This window comes from Thalassophryne amazonica, chromosome 1 (genome assembly GCF_902500255.1).
Source record: "Thalassophryne amazonica chromosome 1, fThaAma1.1, whole genome shotgun sequence".
Lineage (NCBI taxonomy): Eukaryota > Metazoa > Chordata > Actinopteri > Batrachoidiformes > Batrachoididae > Thalassophryne > Thalassophryne amazonica.
The window spans coordinates 64,768,735-64,795,198 of record NC_047103.1 but is presented as its reverse complement, the minus strand read 5'-3'; the positions used below and the strand labels follow the sequence as shown (position 1 = coordinate 64,795,198).

Below are 26,464 nucleotides of genomic sequence, written 5' to 3'. Positions count from 1 at the left end.
CTCTCTCTCTCTCTCTCTCTCTCTCTCTCTCTCTCTCTCTCTCTCTCTCTCTCTCTCTCTCTCTCTCTCTCTCTCTCTCTCTCTCTCTCTCTCTCTCCTCTCTCTCTCTCTCTCAGGAGGAGGGTGAGGGAGGCTCTAGTTCGCCTTTTGTCCCTCTGTGGCTACTGTAGTTGACAGTGAAAAATGGCGTCCACGCTCGACAACGTGAGTGAAGTTTAACCTTTGTAAAACAAAAAACCTTATTTTATATTTCCATATCATGTGCTAACACGATTAACAGTTCCGTTGGTACTGTATATATTCTGGACCTACCGTTGATGTATGTGCTTGATTATAAAGAGCGATAATTCTCTTGTTTTAGTTTTGCAGATATGTGCTAAGTAGCTAGCCACAGACTAAATTACTTGTGTTTTACTGGAGCCAGTTTCGTTTGTTTTATGTTTGTGACATATTGTTTTTTGTTGTTGTTTGTTTGTTTTTTTTATTAACAGGATTTAATTGAAAGTGACTTGCCCAAAGCTGTACAGCTCCTGAATAGTCTAACAGAACAGGTAAATAGTAGTGACTAAATAAATGTCCTAATGTCTATTGAAGTTATTAAAACTGTCTGAAGACTGTCAGAAATCTCAATGTCATGTTACATAAGACCTGCTCATTGCTCTTTATTACCTGAGCTTTTAATGGTTTAGAAATATAATCCCATTGTTGTTTTTGTTGCTCTTGCTTTCATTCACTTTAGTCGTTACATGATGTAGCCTCAATCAACAAAGTGTTTATCTTTGAAAGCTGATGTAGTAATGTTACTTAGTCACCACGTGCACTTATTGCTCAGAATGAACCCAACACTTCTTTGTGACCTTCCTTATTACCTTCAGTTGTACAGTAGGGGCTCTGTATATACTTGTAACTCTGCCGGTTTTTGCTTATAGAAATTCTTGGAAGTATGTCACATTTTGACTGATGCATTGATGGTCACATATTCTCTGATTTTTTTAAATGTGCAAGTGTTTTCTTTTTTTAACAGCGGTTCCTGTTATAAACTGCACTCACCACATTTAAGCATAATGACAGCAATATCACCATTTTCATGTTTTCAGAAGTGATCGCCAAGTGGTTTTAAGTCAAGATCACTTTTGTTTTCAGACTAAAACCATAAAAGAGTGAGTGTGTGGTACAGTAAACAATAAAAATCTCATGACAAGGGGAGGAGTCGAAGGCTCCAGATCACAGTACCTTGTCATGGCGTGCCTACACCATCAAGAAACACTAAATATCAACAACCAAGAAGTGTGTCTGATGCCTAAATAATATCACTGAACCAGCATAGTCACCTCCTTTGGGCTGCTTCCATTAGGGGTTGCCACAGCAGATCATCCGGTTGTATCTCTGGATCTTCTTCTGTCACACCAACCACCTGCACGTCCTCCCTCACCACATCCATAAACTTCCTGTTTGGCCTTCTCTGCCTGGTAGCTGCATCCTCAGCATCCTTCTCCCTATATACCTTCGGTCCCTCCTCTGCAAGTATCTAAATCATCTCGCCTCTTTGACTTTGTTTCCAAACCATCCTACTCGTGCTGTCCCTCTGATATGTTCATTCCTGATACTGTGCATCCTCATCACTCTCAAAGAAAATCGCAGTATCTTTAGCTCTGCCGCCTGTGTTTTTGTTATTACCATTGTCTCTAAGTTGTACAACATAACTGGTCTCACAACAGTCTGGCAAACTTTCCCTTTCTTCCTTGCAGATATCTTTTGATCAAAATCACCAGCCAACCCTGCCTGCACTCTTCTTCGCCTCCTTACCACACTCTCTACTAGTTTGGACAATTGACACCAAGTATTTAAACTCTTCTAACTTTACCACCTCTACTCCTTGCAACCACACTATTCCAGCAGGCTCCCTCTCATTTACACGCATGAACTCAGTCTTACTCCAATTGACTTTCATTCCCCTTCTCTCCAGAGCATATCTCCACCTCTCCAGGCTTGTCTTAACCTGCTTTCTATTGTCACTTAAGATAACATTGTCATCATAGTCCATGAAGACTCCTGTCTAATCTCGTCTGTCAACCTGTCCATCATAACTGCAAACAAGAAAGGACTCTGAGCTGATCCTTAATGTAATCCCACTGCCACCTTGAATGCATCTGTCATTCCTACTACACTCACTCATAACTCATCTTCAACCGCTTTCCGGGTTTGGGTCGCGGGGGCAACAGCTCCAGCAGGGGACCCCAGACTTTCCTTTCCCATGCCACATTGACCATCTCTGACTGGGGGATCCTGAGGCGTTCCCAGGCCAGTGTGGAGATATAATCTCTCCACCTAGTCCTGGGTCATTCCTACTACGCATGTGAAAAACTGGTCTCTGGGAGGGGTGCGATGATTTACCCAAACTGACCCCAACAATTTACCCAAACTGACTCCAAATAATTAAATGAAGTACTTTTATCTATTTTCAGAATTGCGCTCTGTTCTCAAAAACAGTATATGAAGCGCTCTCTCTCCCTCCCTCTGTCTTGCTGTCTCTTTAGAATGCTGAAACAATAAACAAGGGATGTTTAAGTACGTTTGTGAGTACTTGCAAATTTTTTTTTTTTTGGGGGGGGGGGGGGCGAGGACACATACAATGGACTCTGAACTTCAAGATCTGATGTTACGAGCCCTGACGAGGCAGCAGTGTGTCCTGCTGTATGTCTGCAAAGTCGAGTGCCGTTTGCTTTTCATGTACCGTTTTGAGAACGGCGCGCATTTCCAAGCATAATTAGAAGTACCTGATTTAATCCTATTTGGATTCAGTTTTGCTTTAAATGCGTAGTAAGTCTATTTCAGTTTATAAGCATGGACCCTCTTTCTCTTAAATTTTTTTATTTTACTCTGTGTGTTGTGTTGGAACGTTACAGCACCACACACAGCCCTGGCATATGTACTACAACATTAAATGGAGCTTCGAGGCACAGCATTTGCCTTGAACATTTTTTATAATCAAATTATTCAAGTTACTTGACTAATTGTTTCAGCCCTAATATCCTGCACTGCCCTTACGTACCTCTCTGCCACTCTACACTTCCTCATACAAAACCACAACTCTCCTCTTGGCATCCTGTTGTAAGCTTTATCTAAATCTTTATCTAAATCTAAATCCATGAACACACAATCTAACTCCTATTGGCCTGCCCGATATTCTCCATTGGCGTTCCCAGAGTAAACATTGCATCTGTACTGCTCTTTCTCAGCATGAAACCATATATCTGTTTGTCTAAGCCCAGCTTCGACTATGGATTCCCATAACTTTATCCTGTAGCTGATCATTGTTATACCTCTGTAGTTAGTACAGTCCTGCACATCACCCTCTCTTTCTTAAAAATTGGAACCAGCACACTTCTTCTCCACTACTTTGGTGTCTTCTTGTTTTCCAAGATTTTATTAAACACTCTGGTGAGAAACTCCACTGCCATCTGTCTTAAACTTTTCCATGCCTCCACTGGAATGTCATCTGGACCAACTGCCTTTCCACTCTTCATCCTCTTCATAGCTGCCTTCACTTCATCCTTACTAATCCCTTGCACTTCCCGATTTATTTCTTCCCATGTCATCCAGCCTTCTTTGGCTCTTATTTTCTTCATTCATCAGCGCCTCAAAATATTTTCTTCACTTTCTCAACATAATCTTCTCACTGTCAGCAAATTACCATCTGAATCCTTTATCACCCTAATCTGCTGCACATCCTCTCCAGCCATCTGGTAAAAAGTAAGTCCCTTTGGATTCTCTCTTGTTTCATTCTGGGCTGCCACAGCAGCTCCATTATGGATCTGCATCTTGATTTGGCACACATTTTACACCAGATGCCCTTCCTGACACAACTCTATGTGACATAGAGAATGGGCAGAGATGGCTTTAAACCAGGAACCTTCTGCACTGCAAACAAGCACACTTAACTGCACGGCTATCACTGCTGCACTTTGGTCAATCGGTACAAGTCCTTTTCTCCATCTCTAGTGTTCAGTTTCATGTACATTTCACTATATGCCTTTTCTTTTGTCACTTTGGCTTTTACCTTATGCTACATGTCCTTGTATAAGGACATGTAGCATAAGGTAAGGTCTGCTTTCTTTATCTCTCTGACTATCCCAATAGGGCACCGCATTCTTGTTTGAACCCTGCGTGATATCGTGGGATTTGACCACTTATGGGGACAGCCGCTCTCGTTGTGCAGTATATACACAGCATAACTTCACATGGAAAAATGGTGTACTGTTTTGTTTTCGGCTGCAATCACTGAAACAGTCGCAAAAAAGTGGGGGTTTTTTGGTTGCCAGTGGAGAAGGGAAGACGAGGCAAATGGGAGAGTGTTTTAGCCTACACAGCTAACCAGAGTAACCACCTCAACATGTCCGGGTCATAAACAAACCGCAACACTTGTCCACTTTCTACTGCACTGTCACTTTTTCTTTGCATTTTCACTTTGTTTGCATGTAATTTGCCCCAAAACTCAGAGAAAATGCTGTGTTTTTCCCCACGGAAGTAGAGAAATGACGTCATATGCGTCATATTTTATCCCTTTAGCACCTGCCCTCAAACGAGACTGTGGTGCCCAATTCTTGTTTGCCAGCCTCTTTCTCCTGATACCTTCCAGAACATCTTCATTCCACCACCAAGTCTTCTTGTCTTCCTTCTTCTGTTGAGGTGTCACACCCAGTACCTTTCTAGTTGGCTCCATCACAACATCCAGAGTACTTTTCCAATTGTCCAAAGTCACTTCACCTCCATCCAGTGCTTGTCTCACCTGCTCCCTGCATTTCACACAACAGTCTTTCTCCTTCAGCTTCCACCATCTGATCCTGAGTCATCCTACAAACCACCATCCAATGCTATTTAGCTGCAATCTCCGCTGACATCACCTTCCAGTCTCCAATTTCTGTTAAGTTGCATCTCCTGCATATAATGTCTACCCGTGTGCACCTTCCTCCACTTTTATATGTCACCTTGTGTGCCTTTTTCTTAAAACAAGTATTCAGGACAGCTGTTTCCATCCTTTTTGTAAAATATACCAACGTCTGCCCTTCCACATTCCTCTCCTTGATATCATATCTACCCATTAATTCCTCAACACCTCCGTTCCCTTCATCAATATGCCCGTTGAAGTCCGCTCGAGTCACCACTCTTTCATGCTCCAAACCACCACAGTGTAGTTGCTAAATGGCAACGACCAACTGTAAATGTTTATGTGGTACAGCTGGGAAATTACCTGTTTTTCTTTTAGGTGGCTTCAGTCACAAGTCATGTCTGTGAGCTGCTAAGAAAAGTCAAAGATGGTGCATTTGACACATCAAAGGTGAGGATGAATCTAATCAGGAATATTTTTAGAAGTACAGATCTCCAACTCCAAAATAATGTGTGTTAGGGTCACAATTCAGTCATTCAATTTTTTTAAAAGAACAAAACACATACAGTAAAGTAATGTTCATCAGTGACAGGAAAAAAAAAGTCAGTTGCACTTTAATGGCCCATTGGAGCCTCAGGATCACTTCTAAAATACAACCAGAGTTCCCCAGTTAGCCACTAATTCAGAATGTTTTCCATGTAATTCCATCTGTTTCTCTGACTGTACATGCAGATTGTCTTGATATATCATGTAACTGGTGACTCACTAAAAATCTGACATGGTGACTAAAAACTATTTTACTGGAATTAAAGTAGATGTTAGAACTGACTTTACACGTTGTTTGAAAAAAAATGTACAGTAGTGGAAAAGTAAGCTTAAATGGTGTTACCCAAGGTGTATGTAAACGTATGTCTAAACCTGTGTCACATGTTGGTTATTCGTCTATGACTTCCAGTTGTTACACAGCATTGTTGTTCTGGCATCAAGGATGCTTATTCGCCGTCCGTCTTTTTGTAAATTCTTGCCATCTGAAAGAACACTCTTGTGAAGGTAGTAAATGCGCAACAATGTCTCGATGTTCCAGACAATTTCCTGCCTACTTCCCGCACCAAATCTCATAGCATCATTCAACAAATTTTCTACCTCGTCAGTTTCTCATCGTTTATTTCCAATATTACACAAGATAAATACAGGTATGGCAATAATTTAACGCTGATATCATTTAAACAAGTAAATTCTGTGATATTTTGGTATGTTGTATGATAAATGTAAGCTTCATAGGTGGGTATCGAAATCTGGTTCTCTTCGGGTATCGTTAAGAAATTATTCGATCCACCGACATCAACAGCCTTTTGCTTAATGGTTCCCTTATCGGTCCTTCAGAGTGGCCGTTGTTTTTGGGGGTGTTTGTTGGGAAAATGATCATGTCTCTATGTTGATTACAGAACCCCTGCAGGGTCTGTAATCAACCGTTTCTGCAGCACGGCTCTTCTTTGAAGCTTAAAGCAATGTAGCATTGATCTGACCCGCTGCTTCATTGGTTTTATTTCGCTTTATCTTAATGTTTCCCCGCTAAAACCCCAAGGAGCATATGTCTGTGAGTAATATTTACCTCTTTTATGTTAAACCAACCTGTTATGTTCTTCTGAAACAGTTGATAGATGTATTTTATAACTTAAGAAACTGGAACGATGATAACGCATTAGCATGTCTATGGCATTTTCAATGTTAAAGTTAGCATTAAGCTGTTAGCGTCTCAGCACGTTTTTGTGCATGTTTCTGTATAATAATTAATAGCTCGGCGTTGTTGTCGAAGAGTCAAATGTATTACAAATTGTATTTATTATTTATTTTGTTTAGATATTAATGATAAATAATAATAAGCAACAATAATTATAGTAATAACTAATAATGCTACATTTTAGACAAAGAGACAAAAAGAACCTGATAAAAAAAAGCACAACAAAAATATAAAACCACTACAGAACATAAAATATAGAAATAAATGTTTCCTGTGAACACCTAGTGACTCTTTCACCTCCACTTCATCCCTGTTTTATTTAAGTTTAATGACAATTTGTCAAACCATATTTTCATTTGTTAATTTCTTCAGTGTTTTCCTCCAGAACTCTCTACAAGCTAGAAACTGCTATGCTTCTTAGTAAGAGCAGAATACTAGTGGAGTGAATTTGAATAAGGAAAGTTGTGTTTTTCTTCTCACCTAAATGGATGCTGCACTCACTGCAGTTTATTGTCTGGAATAGCCCCAGATTGCATTTCAAGCTTCTAGAATTCAACAATTTGTGCAGGTGGTGTTGGGGGGGTAATTTTGGGTTACAGCTTTTTTTCAGGTAAATATGTTTAGTAATATATATTAACAGGTGGTGGTAACAAGCTAAGATGCTGGTGCTTTAGACCCCCCCCCCCCCCCGCTTGTAGTTTTCCAAACGCCTAAGGCGTTTGGGGTAACTGTGCTGTCTTGAATATTATAGATGAATCACATTGCTGTCTTTTTTTTTTCCTAAGCATCCATGTGGCATTGATTACCAGTCAACTGGTAATCAGTCCTGACCTGCTATTAACCCATATTCATGCCAGAACTGAGACATGCAGAAAAACTGTTAACTGCGCAGACATGGTGTCCAGAAACCAGGAATAGTCTTTGCTTGACAGCTGTCCATTAACTTTACATTGATGAATTATTTAAAACGAATGATTTAGAAAATGTCTGCTTATTGTTCATCTAAATCCTGAGCCTGTTCCTCTCTCTCCGTCGTAGGGTTTGTCTTTCTTGGACCTTCGGTATCATCTGCTGCTCTTTTACCTTCAAGACCTCACGCACCTGATCAGTATCAAGACGGAAGGAGGCAAAATAAAAGACAGTGAAGCATTGATCAGAGTGGTCACAGTCAGAACGGTGAGATGTCCACAGAAAAGAACAGTTAATATCAGAGATGTTCTTTTCTGCAGCCATTGCAGCAGTTTACTTCTTTCTTTTTTTTTAAGGTCCTGGAGAAGATGCGACCCCTTGACCACAAACTCAAGTATCAGATTGATAAGCTGGTGCGCACAGCTGTTACTGGCAGTTTAGGTAAGACTTGTGAATAGCCTCTGGTGACTGCATTTATTTTATGGCTTTTCTGTTGAATATATCATGGTCTTGTTCTTGTCTTGTTGATTACAGCTGAAAATGACCCTCTGCAGCTCCGTCCTAATCCTGAGAATCTCATCAGCAAAGTATGGCGCTTCATGTTGTGGATGACTGTATCAGTTTGGTGGTACAAGGTCATCATAAATCATCTTTGTCAAATTTATGGAACACATTTATTTATTTTTTTACTGTTTTTCAACTGTCACAAAGCTGAGTGAGTCTGGGGAGTCTGAAGATGAAGCTGAGGACAAAGGAGCCACTGACAACAAAGCAGCCTCCTCTAGTGGCAAGAAATATGTACCACCAAAGATTGTCCCTGTGCATTATGGTAATTCTGAGTTTTTATTTATTTTTAATTAATGAGTCACAAGAGCAAGCATCATTTGTTATTTATGTGCAAGTCAGGTTTAAGACAGTTTCCCTGCATCCAATTACTGGGTATGTACTAATGTTGGTTAGGAACTAATTACTGTAGCATGTACTAGAAGTAAGCGAGTGAGTAGTAGGGACATAATTTAGACATACTATGCCATCTTGCATGTCCTTTGGCCCGGATGCTGTCAGGTAATGTATATTTGCATACCCACAAATGTTGCAAAATTATATTTAGCAACGGCAGACATTTTAACTGGTTCCTGGTGTATCATATTTGCAATGCCACGGCCCCTTGGACTCTGCTACCATTATAATGTACTGTCCACTGCTTTGAATTTTCCATTGAAGTAGTTCTTCATTTACCATGATCCAACTGCATCGTGGGATAGCGTAGTGTCATCTGTTTGCACACTATGAAGGTAACAGATCATCTGGGTACTCTTAGACTAAATGTCTACTGAGTATTTGTTTATCCTCAAGTTTGTGACATACTGCTTTTTGCCTACTATATGTAAGCTACTATGATTATTTGCATGTAGCCTTCGTGTAACATTACAGTGACTGTCTCGTTGCTGTAGTGACTAAGTTAGCGTCACATAAAAAAAGGATCAAGGTCACATTATTAAACTTTGATTCTTAAGAGCCACACAAATTGTATCTTTGTGTAGACGGTGATTTGACCGAAGCAGACAGGAAGAAGGTGCAGGCGGAGCGTCAGCGGCGAGCAGCTCTGAGAAGCTCATTGATCCAGGAGCTGCGACAGCAGTACAGTGATGCTCCCGAGGAGATCAGAGACAAACGTGACTTCCAGAGTGAGCGGGAGACCCGCGAGGAGCTTCACAGGTTTTTAAATTGTCTTGTTCTTTACAAATCTAGAACACTGGATTTGTACAGAATTGTTTTTTTAATGGTTTATATCAGGTAATTAAAAAGCTGAGCTTTTAGGTCTTGCAAAATGCTGGCTTTTGTTTTGTTTATCGGTGTGATCATCTGGCTTACCTCCAGAACAAAGATTGCCAGTGTTTTTTGTAGTTTTTATTGGCTGCTGAGAACTTTGCTCTTTTCAAAGGAAAAACTACGAGGAGTCCATGATGGTGCGTCTGAATGTATCAAAGCATCAGAAAAATGCCCGGAAAAGAAGCATGATGGCAATGTCCAGCCAGCTGGGCAGTATCACACATTTCAGTGACATCACAGCGCTGACAGGCGGGGGCAGCTTACAGGTGAGCCGTTACCATGAAAAAACCAAACAGGATTTGGACCATTTCTCATGAACTGAAGAGGAGGATCAGCTGATAATTTTTTTTTTTTTTTTGAACACTTTATTCAAATATATGTTGTCAACTCCATATTCAGTTACGACATATCAAGATAATGACAAATAAAATTAGTAAAACAAGTAGAACAGAGCGACTCAGCAAATTCAAAAACCGTTTTCCATCCCACTGGAAAATAATAGGGGTACATCCTACCATATATTTTGCACTATCTACAATTGGTATATCAAACAATCTAAATATATATATATACGAGGTCTATTAGAAAAGTATCTGACCTTATTATTTTTTCCAAAAACCATATGGATTTGAATCACGTGTGATTTACATCAGACATGCTTGAACCCTCGTGGGCATGCGAGAGTTTTTTCACGCCTGTCGGTTACGTCATTCACCTGTGGGCAGTCTTTGAGTGAGGAGTCGCCCACCCTCTCGTCGATTTTTTTCATTGTTTAGGAATGGCTCAGAAACTGCTGCTTTGTTTGATCAAAATTTTTTCAAAACTGTAAGGCACAACTGAGTGGACACCATTCGATAAATTCAGCTGATTTTCGGTAAACATTTTAACGGCTGATGAGATTTTGGTCTGTAACTCGCTTTAAGGACGGCCCACGGTGCCTGACGGCGATCTGCGCTTCGAGGCGGCAGCGTCTCGCCGTTTCAAGTTGAAAACTTCCACATTTCAGGCTCTTGACCCAGTAAGTCGTCAGAGAAAAGAGAACTTTCAGAAGAAGTCGGCATGAGGAGTTTATTCGGACATTCCATTGTTAACGGACATTTTGTAATGAAAGAACGTGCAGGCAGAGTCGCATGTCGGGCCGGACCCGACCGCGGGGGGTCGCGACAGGAAAAACACCTCTGTTGGAAACCTTAACAGGCAAGTTGGAACATGCCCAAGCTGTTAAACAATTTCTCAGTTACTCACTTGTTGAAAGCCATCAAAAGCCGCCTGAATTTTACAAATGGTTTTCAACACGGAGGTGTTTTCCTGTCGCGGCGCACACAGATTCGCCGAGTCATCACGGAAACGACTCGGCGAATTTGTGTGCACGTCTTTCATTAAAAAATGTCCTTAAACAGTGGAATGTCCGCATAAAGTCCTCATGCCGGCCTCTTCTGAATCTTCTCTGTTCTCTCACGACGTCCTGGGTGAATTAAGCCTTAAATTAGGATGTTTTCAGCTCGAAACAGGCCGACGACGGCGCCTGGAAGCACTGCACGACGTCCCGCTCCGTGGGAAGTCCTTACACCGACAGAAACACCCCATAATCTCTCATCAGCCGTTAAACTTTTCACCGAAAACCAGCTTAATTTCTCGAATAGTGTCCACTCGAATATTCCTCACAGGTCCAGAAAAAATTTTGATAAAGCAACGCGCGCCGTCTCGAGCAGCGTGTGAAACAAAGGAATTCAGCCGAGAGGGCGGGACCACATCTCACTCAAGGCCTGCACACAGGGAAATGACGTCACCGACGCGTGAAAAAACTCACGCATGCGCACGAGGGTTCAAGCATGATTGGTGTAATCACGTCATTCAAATCCATATAGTTAAAAAAAAATAATAAAAGGGTCGGTTTATTATCTAATAGACCTCATATATGTGTGTGTGTGTGTGTTGGTGTGTGTGTGTTGGTCAACAAGACTTCTTGCACTCTGACCTCTTCCCAAAACTCTTATTCTCGGCGGTGGTGGGCACAGCTACCAAAAAGTTAGCTTCGATAACAGCTAATCGGCTAACTGAAAAGTTATCTTTTATTAAGATAAACTGATAAACCACCCAGAAATTTATCGGAAGCTACAGCTAATCGATAACAGATAACTTTCAGTATTGTCTCCGGTACACTTGGAACAACTTCTGTCTTTGTGCGCCCTGCCCACTGCTGGAAGCTCCTGTTTACTACATATTTTGCAGCAGTGAAGGAGTTGAGAGGAGCTAAGCCATTATTCCTTAACAGGATACAGCCGTGCCACCGTGAGGCAGAGGTCTTGGAAAATAAAGCAGTTTTAACTTATGATTTTGATTTAAATTTTTTTTTTTAAATAACTCCATTAATGTCAATTCTGTCATTTGTACAAAGTTAAAATATTACACATATCTTTTAATTTTAAATAATGCACTAATTCTGAAGTTTTGTAACAAACACAGACAGATGCCAGAGGGATTATGGGTAAATGAGCCTCCGCTGACACTGATTGGTTGACTCATTCATTCTATGTAAAAAAACCAACACGTTAATGTGACGTGTGTGTTGGTATTTACATATATAAATGTGCTTTTCTAAAATATGCCATTTTATTCACATGTTTAAAAAAAGCCATTTGCAAAAGCCACAAGTCAAGTTGTGATTTTTCAACCATCTGATATAACCGGGGTCAAAATGCATAGAACAATGTCCAGACTCTCAGACACTTACCCATAATCCTTTGCCTACCAGTTTTTGTTGTTTTTTGTTTTTTTCACGTGCCAGAGAGTTGCTGTTGTTTAAACAACAGAATCCACAGCGACAATTGTAAATGAACATTATACAACCAAAATGTACTACATTTTTATTTATTTAGCTGCTGCAAGAGGCTGCAACAACTCTCAGTTGTGCAAATGATTATGGGATATCTCAATACTTAGGGCGAATACTGCCATGAACACTACTGGCCAGTAGATGGCAGTAGAGATCGTGAAAACCTGCCAAAACAAATATTCCAAATTATCCGTGTGCTACATTTAATCTGCAACCTGAGCTTCTTCTGGCATTTTTACATAAGACAAATGCAATAACCGCGTCTATAAACCCAGAGAATATATTCTCACAAGAGTTTTAGGCACAATATACAAAGAGTTTAAAGCTGTTGTCCGTGTGGAGCCAGATCAGAGCGTCTCAAATGCATTTCTCCTGTCGTGACTGTACTGAGATTACCCTTAATGCACCTGGACACAGCATGTCCACACTGAAACCTTCAAAATTAGTGCAATACTTTAAAACTAAAACATATAGCTGATGTTTTGACTTTATAAAACGTCAGAAGTGACATTAATTTCAATAACATGTCTGAACTTAGTTTTGTTAAAATGTTAACCATAAGTTAAAACGGTATGCCTCTGGATGAGTTGGGTGATATTGCCGGTGAGTTAGTATGGTGTCAAGAGCAATTATCTTGTGACCAGCTCTTCTCTGACTGCAGAGGATAAGGCAGTTTCTCCTGAAACCAGCTCTCTTGTGGTTACAGAGAACAGGGCTGTTTATCTGCTACAAAACATTTAACAGGTAAGCACTAAAATAGGGATGTCCCGATCATGTTTTTTTGGCCCCGATCTGATTCCGAGTCATCTGATTTTGAGTATCTGCCGATACCAAGTCCCGATCCGATACTTTAAAAAATTGAATGAACAAATGCTAAATATAATATTTTCATTTTAATCACCTCATTTATATTTATCACTTAAACAGTGCACTTCTCCTTGAGGTAGCTTGAACAATCATGTAATACTCTACCAGACTTAAAAAAATGTACAAATTTCCATGTTATTTTATTTGTCTAAAAATAAATGTCAAAGGTTCCTTATGTTAAACAAGAAATTATCTAATCTGAAATAACAGGTGGTTTTAATTTACAGATGAAAGGTTTTTAAAGAACCATTTATTGATTTAGCTATTTTAATTAGAGGTGTCTCCCCCTCTAGCTGCCACCTTATCGTGGTGGGGGAGTTTGCGTACCCGGATGATCCTAGGAGCTATGTTGTCGGGGGCTTTGTGCTCCCTGTAGGGTCTCCCAAGGCAAACAGGTCCTAGGTGACGGGTCAGACTAAGGGCAGCTTAGAACCTCCATGACCAGTGAAAGATCAAGGACCGAGACGTCGCCCGGTATGGCGGAGCCGGGGTCCCACCCTGGAGCACACGAGCGCCTGGTGGTCGGGCCTTAGCCCATGGGGCCCGACCGGGCTCAGCCCGAAGGAGCAACGTGGGCCCGCCCTCCTGTGGGTTCACCACCTGCAGAGGGGGTCATGGGGGTCAGGTGCAGATAAGATTGGGTGGCGGTTGAGGGCAGGTGGCCCGGCGGCCCGGTCCATGCTCACAGCCCCTGGCTGTTGGGACGTGGAATGTCACCTCGCTGGGGGGCAAGGAGCCTGAGCTTGTGCGGGAGGTTGAGAGATGCCGACTAGAGATAGTCGGGCTCACCTCCACGCACAGCATGGGCTCTGGTACCCAACTCCTGGAGAGGGGCTGGACTCTTCATTTTTCTGGCGTTGCCCACGGGGAGAGGCAGAGAGCTGGGGTTGCATTGCTTATTGCTCCCCAGCTCAGTCGCCATGTGTTGGAGTTCACTCCGGTGAATGAGAGGGTCGCGTCCCTACGCCTTCGGGTCGGGGACAGGTCTCTCACCGTTGTCTCGGCCTATGGGCCGAGCGGCAGTGCAGAGTACCCGACCTTCCTGGAGTCGCTGGGAGGGGTACTAGATAGCACTCCGACTGGGGACTCCATTGTTCTCCTGGGGGATTTCAGCGCCCACGTGGGCGGCGACAGTGAGACCTGGAGGGGGGTGATCGGGAAGCACGGCCCGATCTGAACCCGAGCGGTGTTCAGTTGTTGGACTTCTGTGCTAGTCACAGTTTGTCCATCACGAACACCATGTTCGAGCACAAGGGTGTCCATAAGTGCACATGGCACCAGGACACCCTGAGCCGGAGGTCGATGATCGACTTTGTAGTCGTATCATCTGACCTTCGTCCACGTGTCTCGGACACTCGAGTAAAGAGAGGGGCAGAGCTGTCGACCGATCACCACCTGGTGGTGAGTTGGATCTGCTGGGAGGAGAGGAAGCTGGTCAGACCTGGCAGGCCCAAACGTATTGTGAGGGTCTGCTGGGAGTGACTGGCGGAACCCTCTGTCAGGGAGGTTTTCAACTCCCACCTCCGGGAGAGCTTCTCCCAGATCCCGGGGGAGGTTGGAGACATGGAGTCCGAGTGGACCATGTTCTCCACTTCCATTGTTGATGCGGCCGCTCGTAGTTGTGGTCGCAAGGTCTCTGGTGAATGTCGCGGCGGCAATCCCCGAACCCGGTGGTGGACACCGGAAGTAAGGGATGCCGTCAAGCTGAAGAAGGAGTCCTACTTATCTTTGTTGGTAGGTGGGACCCCAGAGGCAGCTGACAGGTACCAGCAGGCCAAGCGTGCCACAGCCCGTGCGGTCGCAGAGGCAAAAGCCCGGGTCTGGGAGGAGTTCCGGGAGGCTATGGAGGAGGACTATCGGTCGGCCTCGAAGAGATTCTGGCAAACCGTCCGACGCCTCAGGAGGCAGAAGCAGCTCTCTACCGACACTGTTTACGGTGCGGGTGGGGAGCTGTTGACCCTGACTGGGGATGTTGTTGGGCGGTGGAAGGGGTACTTTGAGGATCTCCTCAATCCCATCGTCACGTCTTCCGAAGAGGAAGCAGAGACTGTGGATCCAGAGGCGGACTCATCCATTACCCAGGCAGAAGTCACCAAGGTGGTTAGAAAGCTCCTCGGTGGCAAGGCTCCTGGGGTGGATGAAATCCATCCTGAGTACCTTAAGTCTCTGGATGTTGTGGGACTGTCTTGGCTGACACGCCTCTGCAACATCGCATGGCAATCGGGGACAGTGCCTCTGGATTGGCAGACCGGGGTGGTGGTCCCTCTGTTTAAGAAGGGGGACCGGAGGGTGTGTTCCAACTATAGGGGGATCACACTCCTCAGCCTCCCCGGTAAGGTCTATTCCAGAGTACTGGAGAGGAGAATTCGACCAATGGTCGAATCTCGGATTCAGGAGGAGCAGTGTGGTTTTCGTCCTGGTCACAGCACACTGGACCAGCTCTACACGCTCCATCGGGTGCTCGAGGGTTCATGGGAGTTCACCCAACCAGTCCACATGTTTTGTGGATCTGGAGAAGGCGTTCGACCATATCCCTCGGGGCGCCCTGTGGGGAGTGCTCCGGGAGTACGGGGTCCGGGGTCCTTTGCTAAGGGCTATCCGGTCCCTGTACGGCCGCAGCAGGAGCTTGGTTTGCATTGCTGGTAGTAAGTCAAACCTGTTTCCAGTGCACGTTGGCCTCCACCAGGGCTGCCCTTTGTCACCGGTTCTGTTCATTTTTTTTATAGACAGAATTTCTAGGCACAGCCAGGGTGTAGAGGGGGTCTGGTTTGGGAACCACAGAATCTCGTCTGTGCTGTTTGCGGACGATGTGGTTCTGTTGGCTTCGTCAAATCAGGACCTTCAGCGTGCACTGGGGCGGTTTGCAGCCGAGTGTGAAGCGTCCGGGATGAAAATCAGCACCTCCAAATCCGAGGCCATGGTTCTCGACCGGAAAAAGGTGCTTTGCCCTCTTCAGGTCGGTGGAGTGTCCTTGCCTCAAGTGGAGGAGTTTAAGTATCTCGGGGTCTTGTTCACGAGTGAGGGACGGATGGAGCGTGAGATCGATAGACGGATCGGTGCAGCGTCTGCAGTGATGTGGTCGCTGTATCGGACCGTCGTGGTGAAGAGAGCTGAGTAGGGGGGCAAAGCTCTCGATTTACCGATCGATCTACGTTCCGATCCTCACCTATGGTCATGAGATTTGGCTCATGACCGAAAGAACGAGATCGCGGGTACAAGCGGCTGAGATGGGTTTCCTCCGCAGGGTGGCTGGGTGCTCCCTTAGAGATAGGGTGAGGAGCTCGGTCACTCGGAGTCGAGCCGCTGCTCCTCCACCTCCAAAGGAGTCAGTTGAGGTGGCTCGGGCATCTTTTCCAGATGCCTCCTGGACGCCTCGCTGGAGAGGTGTTCCGGGCACGTCCCATTGGGAGGAGGCCCCGGGGAAGACCCAGGACACGCTGGAAGGATTATATCTCTTGGCTGGCTTGGGAATGCCTTGGGGTTCCCCCGGAGGAGCTGGGGGAGGTGTGTGTGGATCGGGAGGTCGGGAGGCTTTGCTTGAGCTGCTGCCCCCGCGACCCGACTCCAGATAAAGCGGAAGAAAATGGATGGATGGAATTACAGGTGTTCTAAACTTTTTTAAACAGTAATCAGAAATTTTGAGGTAACAAACAACAACAAAAAACATTTCCAAGGATTTTTCTTCAGACACGTGGTTTCTGCACTGATCTGTGGTTCAAATCCCCGCCTGACTGGAACATCACTAAGGGCCCTTGGGCAAGGTCTTTAATCACCTATTGCTCCCAGGGTGTAGTGAGTGCCTTGTATGGCAGCACCCTGACATCGGGGTGAATGTGAGGCATACATAATTGTAAAGCGCTTTGAGCGTCTGATGCAGATTGAAAAGCGCTTTATAAATACAGTCCATTTACCATTTGTACAGATCAGTGGTTTCTGCCACTAGTCTTCCGTGGTTTGGCCCGACGGGTCGTTCCTATTGGACAGCGTGAAGCTACGTCACAGCTCAGAGCGTCGAAAGTTCAAAAGTCAACTTGAAAAGTAAAAGGAAAAAAACAACAACTTACATTTGCATCCTGACAGTCCTCAGTGTACCTCTCTGATGCTTTATCAGTGTTCAACAAGTTCAGAGCAGTGCAGTGAACGTGAATGAAGCTGGAAGCTCTAAGACGTGCTCCTGAATGTGATGAGTGTGCATGTCGCTCGTGCGCACATCATCTTGCTCCGTTTTGCAGACAAACAATCACAGGACAATTAGTTTTTTTCTTTTTGTTAATCAGATGACAGATCGTTGTCCTGAGGACTTGGTCAGCACCGGGTCCTGCTGCACACGGAAGGATGACTGAGCAAGAGTTTCGGTGGGAAAGTGTCCATCATCCTCTTGTCGTTCCATCGAGGCGTCAGGCTGAGCGCGTAAACACACAAACAGCAGTTCTGCAAAAGAAACTTTGCGCGCGTAACTACCCCCACCTCTGTCCGGTTGAACTTATGTTTTTTCTTTTGTTCATTAAAAAAAAAAAAAGATTAGGTTGAACGTTGACCGCGTCAGCCTGCCGACAAGCGGCAATGCGCGCTCCCGTCAGAAACGTCACGTCAAAAACTGAGCTAAAGCAACGCTTCTGATGCCTCTAAAAAGAAACGTGTCTCACGCCTCTGATGCTTCCGATGCATGAAAGGCTCATTAATCTGCAATAATGAGCCTGAAATAGTGCTGATCAAAATAATGAGGATAAAATCTATATTGGATTCCTGATCGGGATGCATCATCCGATTTCGATCAAGTCTGAAACCACGTGATCGGGCCCGATTTCCGATCACGTGATCGGATTGGCACATCCCTACACTAAAATCTTTGATATCAGACTTAACAAATGTTTTAATTGAATAAGGTTTATTCACTTCACCTACAAAAACATGTTAGCAATCTAAGAATTATCGGACCAAAATTTATCGGAAGATAATTGGTCTGATGATGGCTTTCAGAGTTATCTGAAAAGCTAATCCGATAATGAAAACATTAGCTTCGATGATTAGTGGTTAGCAGATTGGAGGAACTGTGCCCACCACTGATTCTCAGACACATCCACAAGCAGTGTAAGAGTGTCCCCATATCTTCCCAGCATCAATTACACAAATCGAGGATTTATGATTAAGTTTGCTCAGTTTTTCTGGTGTGATGTATGTATACTCTCATTAACCAGTTGTATTGTAGAAGTCTGAGCTGTGTATTTCCCGTCCGGGTTTGGGCTGCTTTACATGCAGTACTCCATTGTTCCATTGTTATTTCCTACCATAAATCAGCTTTCCATGCATTAGGTTTAGAAGCAGAAGATTGTGGGGAAGATACAATCAATAAATTATAAAATTTGGAAATGATACCTTTTCTGAGCGGCTTTTTGGTTAAAATTTTCTCCAATGGAGTAAATGGAGGAGCTCTTGCAGATTGTGCCTGGTTAGTCCCAATAAAGTTTGAGTTGTAAATATTTAAAAGTGTTTGCTGGGAATATTGTCTCTAAAAATTAGTTCCTCAAATGATAATAGATTCCTATTATTAGCAAAAATATATTTTATCTGATGGCAAAGTAAAATGACAGTGTCCTTAATTGAACTGCCCAAAATCATACCACACTGTGTTAGGGCACCATAGCCCTACCCCGTCGTAGGGTAGGAATAGTTGCAAAGAAGTCTGGAGGAGGAGGCAAGGGGATATTATTCTGGAATAAATATAGTAGCCTGGGAAGAATATTCATTTTAAGTATGTTAATTCTGTGATTGGCCATAGTTATTGGATTTATTGGATTAGAGATATATCTGGGACTCGAGGACCAGGGTCGGTTGGAAAAAAAAGGCAAAACAACCAAAAAAAAAAAAAAAAACCCATCGTTTGAAGAGTCATTGGTTTAAAACAATTAACATTCAAAATATAATAATTGCTGTTTTTGGGAATTCATGGGTTCGACTTTTTAATGAAAAATTAAGGACTGTGACCAAAGTTTTATACTTTTGTTGTAAACAATTTTGTGAAGATACAAATCTGCTTGATAATGCTGCATGTTATCACCAGTTATGCCATTAATCTGCAGTTCACACCGTGGAAAAATGTCAAGGACTGATTGAAACATTATATCAATGCGTTTTTTTTTTTTTTTTTTGGACACATAACAGGTCAGAACAATGATGTTGTCCAGGAGCTGCATCTTTCAACTTTTATTGAGGTCCTCACAGACACTGAAAATAAAAATGATAAATCCGGATTGCTTCATCCACATTCTTCACACGGGTGAAGCCCGCTGTCGCTGCAGGCCCAGCAGCAATAGACTTAGTTCCACAGCGGTCCTCTGGGCTTGTTTTGGTGCTGAACACCAGCAGTCAAATAAAACCATGTGAGTCTTGAAATTTTGGGCAGCAAAGCTAGCAGTCACAAGAAAGATTTTTGAAGGGGGGGGCAGGGGGGTAGTCAACGGATCCGTAAACCAATAACTAACTATGAACTTAACTTCGTAATGACATAGAACAATCATATTTTTATTTACATGATCATCCAACCCCAATTCCAGCGAAGTTGGGACGTTGTGTGAAATGTAAATAAAAACAATACGATTTGCAAATCCTCTTCAACCTATATTCAATTGAATACACCACAATGACAAGATATTTAATGTTCAAACTGATAAACTTTGTTTTTGTGCAAATATTTGCTCATTTTGGAATGGATACCTGCAACGTTTCAAAAAAGCTGGGACAGTGGTATGTTTACCACCGCGTTACATCAACGTTCCTTCTAACACTAAGCGTTAGGGAAAATATCTTGTCTTTGTTGTGTATTCAGTTGAATATAGGTTGAGGATTTGCAAATCATTGTATTTTGTTTTTATTTACATTTTACACAATGCCCCAACTTCATTGGAATTGGGGTTGTACAAGCAACTATTACAGAGGTGTAATTTACCTGATTGGGAGGGAACCAGTGGATGATTGTTTTTTTATTTACTAACACCTACAGAGGTATTATTACTCATCAGTGAATGTGATTCTTCATGGTTCAGTACAACACACTAATGCATGATTCAGTTGATTATGTTCCCCCATTTCAAAGTCTTAAAAAAAGCAATTCATTAAATGTAGATATGTTGCTTATTCTTCTCACTCATCCATTATTTTGGATGTTAATAAAATTTGATTTAAAGCTTCAACACATCTTAATTTAGTAGGGCTGGGCGATGTGGCCTAAAAATAAAATCAGACTTTTTTCAGAAAAAATTTGACTTTAGATTTTAACTTTTAAAGAAAACAATTTGTACAAATGACAGCAATAATTCAAAACAAGTTTTGCTTTTATTTTCTCAAAAACTTTACAAACCGAACTCCTGCTTACCTCCTGGAATTGAAGTTCCAGCTATTTTGTTTTAAAAATTACATTTGGGTAAATGATTTCACCACAGTAACCTGCATTTTGGCAGGTGTTTGTTTGTTGTAGCGCTCTTGTTCCACTCGTAAAGCGCAGCATTTCTCCCACTCTGCTGGATGCCTGTTTTAGATGCTTGAACAAGTTTATTGTGCTGCTGCTTTTTGTTGCAATGGGCTTTAGACAAACTTTGCAGCGTGCAGTCAGCTGTTCCATGTCTGTTGTAGCAAACCAAACTCGCTCTTCGTTAGTGGTAGCCATGTTGTTGTGTGGAAACAGGATAGGTGTGGGGGGAGCTACGGAAGCTCCTGGTAACCATAGGTGCTGCGTAGCAAGAGGAGAAAATACTCAATTTTTTTTATTTTTAAACTGTCCGCAACAAAAACCTCAAATTAATCAATAAAGTCAATGTCACCCAGGCCTACAATTTAGGTTTGTACAAATAATTATTGGATTATTAGGGGTTCCCATCTGTTATGAGACGAGGCCGATGTTCATTTACTAATGTTTCTTGCTCTGCACAGGATGGCGATAATTCTCGTCCCAAGAAAAAGAAGAAACTGATGAAAAAGAAAACCAAAAGAAGAGGTACAAGATCAACCCCATCAAACTTATTTCTTTTCATAACTGAGGTATAAGATGCAGAAAGGGTATTGTGACCAGGGATAGTAAATATAAGACTAAAGTGGCATCAGCTGAATTCACACTCTGAATCCTGCATTCGGCATTGGTGAAAATATCATCTCTGCTCTTTGTCTTGGAGGTAGTTGAAATTTAATTCCTTAGGAATGGGCTTTTACAATATCCAAGTCAGAACTTTGTGGTGCTGTGAACAAATTTGCAATCAAGTGTTATCTGTATTAAATGGCTGTTTCTTGTCATTGATCACCTGTTCCCTTTCTCGACAGCTTTCAGGAAACACAAATAGATTTGAAACATTGGGTCCAAGGATGGAGGAATGAAGACCAGTGAATTGAGTTTTCAGCATTCAGAATACTCTGCTGTCCAAAAGGAATGACTCATTTCACTCATTTTCTATAATAAACATGCCAGATTGTATTGTGTAGCCTGGTGGTCTTCATTGGTTTCTCATTGTAAAAGTAGTTATTCTTGAAGACAGTATTGGGCTTTGTCTACAGTGGATACAGCACTTTCAGGAAGATCTTTTTGTTTTCAAATAATGTTCTGTAAATATGGCACTGTTTCAAGCTTTATCTGTATCCACACAAAAAGGATTAAAAATGCTGTAGTATATACAGTAGTGTTCAGAATAATACTAGTGTTGTGACTAAAAAGATTAATCCGGGTTTTGAGTATATTTCTTATTGTTACAGGGGAAACAAGGTACCAGAAGGTTCAGTAGATTCTCACAAATCCAAGACCAAGCATTCATGATATGCACACTCTTAAGGCTATGAAATTGGGCTATTGGTAAAAAAAAAAAAAGTAGAAAAGGGGGTGTTCACAATAGTAGCATCTGCTGTTGACGCTACAAACTCAAAACTGTTTAAATTGCTTTTTTAGCAATCCTGTGAATCACTAAACTAGTATTTAGTTGTATAACCACAGTTTTTCATTTCTTCACATCTGCGAGGCTTTAATTTTGTTGGTTTGCTCGTTTACTAGTGCTTGGGGTCTTCTTGTTGAAACACCCATTTCAAGGGCATGTCTTCTTCAGCATAATGCAACATGACCAAGTATTTCGACATATCCAAACTGATCCATGATACCTGGTATGTGATATATAGGCCCAACACCCTAGTAGGAGAAACATGCCCATATCATGATGCTTGCACCACGCTTCACTGTCTTCACTGTGAACTGTGGCTTGAATTCAGAGTTTGGGGGTCGTCTCACAAACTGTTTGCGGCCCTTGGACCCAAAAAGAACAATTTTACTCTCATCAGTCCACAAAATATTCCTCCAGTTGTCTTTACGCCTGTTGATGTGTTTTGGCAAATTGTAACCTCTTCTGCACATCTTTTATTTAACAGTGACTTTGCGGGGGATTCTTGCAAATTAATTAGCTTCACACAGGCGTCTTCTAACTGTCAGAGCACTTACAGGTAACTCCAGACTGTCTTTGATCATCCTGGAGCTGATCAATGGGTAAGCCTTTGCCATTCTGGTTATTATTCTATCCATTTTGATGGTTTTCCATTTTATTCCACGTCTTTTTTTTGTTGTCCATTTTAAAGCATTGGAGATCATTGTAGATTAACAGCCTATAATGTTTTGCACCTGTGTATAAGTTTCCCCTCTCCAATCAACTTTTTAATCAAACTACGCTGTTCTTCTGAACAATGTCTTAACGTCCCATTTTCCTCAGGTTTTCAAAGAGAAAAGCATGTTCAACAGGTGCTGGCTTCATCCTTAAATAGGGGACATCTGATTGTTTGTTCCACAGAATTGACGAACTCATTGACTGAATGCCACACTACTATTATTGTGAACACCCCTTTTCTATTTTTTTTTTTTACTAATAGCCCAATTTCATAGCCTTAAGTGTACATATCATGAATGCTTGGTCTTGTTGGATTTGTGAGAATCTATTGGTACCTTGTTTCCCATGTAACAATAAGAAATATACTCAAAACCTGGATTAATCTTTTTAGTCACATAGCACTATTATTCTGAACACTACTGTATGCCAGGCATGTAGTTGTATGCAAGTTTGGGTACCCCTGATGATTTCCATGTTTGGGCACCTGATTTCCATGTTTGGGCACCCCTGATGATTTCCATGTTTTTATTTTATAAATCATTGGTTGTTTGGATCAGCAATTTCAGTTATATCATATAGCAGACAGTGATATTTGAGAAGTGAAATGACATTTATAGGATTTACAAGAAGTGCAATAATTCTTTAAACAAAATCAGGTAGGTGCATAAATTTGGGCACCCCAACAGAAAAAAATTGTAGATCCTCCTTTTGCAGAAATAGCCTCTAAAAGCTTCCTATAGCTTCCAATGAGACTCTGGATTCTGGTTGAAGGTATTTTGGACCATTCTTCTTTACAAAACATCTCAGGTTTGTTGGTTTCCGAGCATGGACAGCCTGCTTAAAAAAATCACACCACAGATTTTCAATAATGTAAGGGTCTGTGTGAAACTTCCAGTCAGTGATACGTATGCCATCTGCTGGTGCTGGTCCACTGCATTTTGTCAAGTCCAAAGTCAATGTAGCTGTCTACCAGATTTAGAGCACTTCATGCTTCCATCTGCTGACAAGCTTTACAGAAATGCAGATTTCCTGTTCCAGCAGGACATGGCACCTCCACAGTGCCAAAACTACTAGCACAAGCTTTGCTGACCATGGCATTACTGCACTTTAATGATCCCATAACCAATACCCGATCAATTCTATTGAGTTTTTTTAGGCTGTAATTATTAAAATAATAATGGAGAATTCTTTAAACAGTTTATGTAATAAGTCCAGAATGTACAAAAAAATTTCACTTTCTGAAATAACCTGTAATAGACTGGCATCCTGTCCAGGGTGTACCCTGCCTTGCACTTTGGGGATAGGTTTGTGACTTTTGATTGGAGTAAGCAGATATAGAAAATGAGGTAATGGACAAGAATCCCTATTTTTTATCATATCCCAGTTTTTTGGACATGCACCAATGATTTTGCAGAAAAAAATCAGAACAAATCTCACTTTGAACCACATTAAAGTAAAAAAGAAAAAAAAAAAATGCTCAGGCCATTCTTTTTTCACAATCTTTATTTTTTCCCCCCTAATTACAGTTTCATGGGTTAAAATAAAAAATAAAAAAGCAAAACATTTTTTTCCAAACCCTCCCCTTTTCAAAGAAAACAAGCCACACAAACCCCCTTTTGACTCCCCCAAACCCTAAAACAGTTCCAATCTTTTCCAATTATTAAATTAATATCACAGTTTCTCAGCCTTCCTCAGACATGCCATGACTACACTGCCTGAAGTCAGAGAAAGAGGGCACCTTCGAGCCTGCACTGCACACCTGTCCCTACCTCCCCCCATCTCCCTCCCAGTAAGACCCCTCCTCTGCGGTATAGTCTCCCTCCCTCACTCTGTCACTCAGCTGTGTGTAGAAATCGTGTTGTGTCTGTACTGCGTGTGTGCGCCTGATTCTGGATGTGTGAGCGTGCTGAAGACTGAAACAACTAAAAGCATCATCAGCGTTTGCTGTTATAGTAAATGCCCCCCGCAGTGGACCTGTGGTCACCCTGCCCCCCTCCCCCGCCCCCCCAAACGGACAGGATGGGGTGAGTGTGCATAGTGGGAGCAGAGAGAGAAAGAGACGCCGCGGAGACAGTGGGGGGGGCCGGCGCCACCTGGGGAGGGGTCGTCAGCCTCCACTGGTCCTGAAACCTGAAACGACAAGAAGTGGTCTAATATACAGAGAGAGGAGGGGGGAGGGGGGAGACAAGGAGGAAGAGGAGGAGTAAGGGAGAGGACGGGGAATGATGGAGTGGGGAAGATGAAGGGATGCAAAAACAAACAAAAAAAAAAACACTGACATCTATCAAAAGAAAATGCTGTGGCAATGCACGGCTGCAGGTGAGGGGCAAGAAAGAGCAGGAGAGGACGGCAGCACAACCAGCTCCGCCCCCCTCCCCCCCACCAAAATCCACATGTATAATCACTGCCCAAAAGAGCAGAACAATCATGCCATGGTGTGCCGAGCCAGACAAGGGGGGAAAGAAAAAGCATGTGGAGTGGAGGCGAGGAGCAGTTTACAGCAGACAAGAGGGGTCAAGGTAATGATATACTCAAAAAAAAAAAAAAAAAACAAAAAAAAATCATTTCTTAATGCCCTCCCCATTTTTGCTTTTTTTTGTGGTGGTGATGGTGGAGGAGGCGGGCGTGCCGTGTTTGCAATGATGTGGGGACAAAAAGGTCACAACCAGACCAAAGGAGACACTGCAGCCTGACATACCATCATCATCTTCTCCCCTCAGAATCAACAACAAAAATCATGTCTATCAGAGGCCCACTGATACCTTACCAGGTGTGACCGCATCAACCTGCGCACGCACACGCTCGCACACACAATCACACACTGCGGCCAGTCAGTCTCTGTCCAGGAGAAGGGTGTTTTTTTTTTCTTTGTCTTTTTTTTCTCCTCTCTTCTGGGATTCTCTTCTTTTATTGGTGAAGAAAGGGAGCATTTTTTTTTTTTTTTTTTTAAGAACAAAGGGAGAGGGGGTGATAGAAAGGGAGAGCTGGGGTGTGTTTAGTAAGGGGAATACCACGATGTTGTTCGCCCTCGGCCCCTGGAAAAGAGAGAGAAAAAGAGGGTGAGTTTTTGTCTGGTTGGCTTAAGACTGACACCAAATTCCTGATGTGATACTGAGTGTCTAAATAAAGGGTCTGCTGAAATGTCAGTCCTACAAATATAAACTGAGGGGGTAGGGGGGTAAAGATTTATGAAAATTAACAATTAGGACAGTGTTCACAAATGACTGTAGACATACCATCTTAACGGTATAGTGTCTTTGATCTGACAAGAAGTGGAGTTAAAAACATGAAAAAGGGATTCTGAAAAGACTCAAAAGAAGCTGAAAGCAGCTTTGCCAACAGAGGAACAGGGTTTAATTTTCAGGTATAATGATTAGTATGTGGCTCTCGCCCTCTTTCTCTCTCTCCATCTCTCTGGGGTCACTGTGGGGGAAGAAAAAAACGAGGACAAACAGCACCACTTATACCCCCGGGGGGGGGGGGGGGGGGGGGGAGAGAGGCACACACAATAACATGTTCCTTTTGCCCACTCAAACGTTCACAAAACCAGGCAGCAGCAAGTCTTCCATACATCACCCCCCAATCACAGCATTCAGTGGCACGATGCAGACGTCACACTGGGTTCAAAGCCATCAGTTGGCTCATGGTCAGGCTGCAGTAATGAACCTTGGTTTCTGGGAGTGATTGCTGCAAAGATGAGTGAGCTGGAGTATGTGGATCCATGTACATGCACGGAAATGAACTCCAAGCACAAGAAAAAACCA

General features: G+C 42.7%; 2 protein-coding genes across 6 annotated transcripts in view; one reads left to right on the top strand and one right to left on the bottom strand.

Annotated features, from left to right (window-relative positions):
- The first annotated feature begins 153 nt into the window (after nt 1-153).
- On the top strand, nt 154-21,535 carry ngdn (neuroguidin, EIF4E binding protein). Its single transcript, XM_034171346.1, has 11 exons — nt 154-204; nt 492-551; nt 5,267-5,338; nt 7,668-7,805; nt 7,895-7,979; nt 8,073-8,125; nt 8,250-8,367; nt 9,083-9,257; nt 9,484-9,637; nt 21,001-21,064; nt 21,385-21,535. Exons 1-11 carry the CDS (start codon nt 184-186, stop codon nt 21,402-21,404), a joined length of 960 nt encoding a protein of 319 aa, XP_034027237.1. The 5' UTR covers nt 154-183; the 3' UTR covers nt 21,405-21,535.
- A 2,650-nt stretch (nt 21,536-24,185) lies between these two features.
- pabpn1 (poly(A) binding protein, nuclear 1) overlaps nt 24,186-26,464 on the bottom strand; it is a 51,983-nt gene continuing 49,704 nt past the window's right edge. For 4 of the 5 annotated variants that reach the window (XM_034171305.1, XM_034171313.1, XM_034171329.1 and 1 more), the window contains exon 7: nt 24,186-24,830. In XM_034171305.1, the coding sequence (XP_034027196.1) occupies nt 24,635-24,830 (196 nt within the window). In that variant the 3' untranslated portion in view covers nt 24,186-24,634. Of the gene's footprint in view, nt 24,831-25,285; nt 25,736-26,464 lie in introns of those variants that run through there. The other variant, XM_034171322.1, reaches the window with a different exon arrangement.

Bases quoted from the DNA above. Each gene is read 5' to 3' on its own strand.
- ngdn (XM_034171346.1), top strand. From the start codon at position 184: ATGGCGTCCACGCTCGACAAC. The intron at 552-5,266 runs GTAAATAGTAGT...TTTTTCTTTTAG, and splicing joins TGAATAGTCTAACAGAACAG to GTGGCTTCAGTCACAAGTCA. The intron at 7,980-8,072 runs GTAAGACTTGTG...TGTTGATTACAG, and splicing joins AGCTGTTACTGGCAGTTTAG to CTGAAAATGACCCTCTGCAG.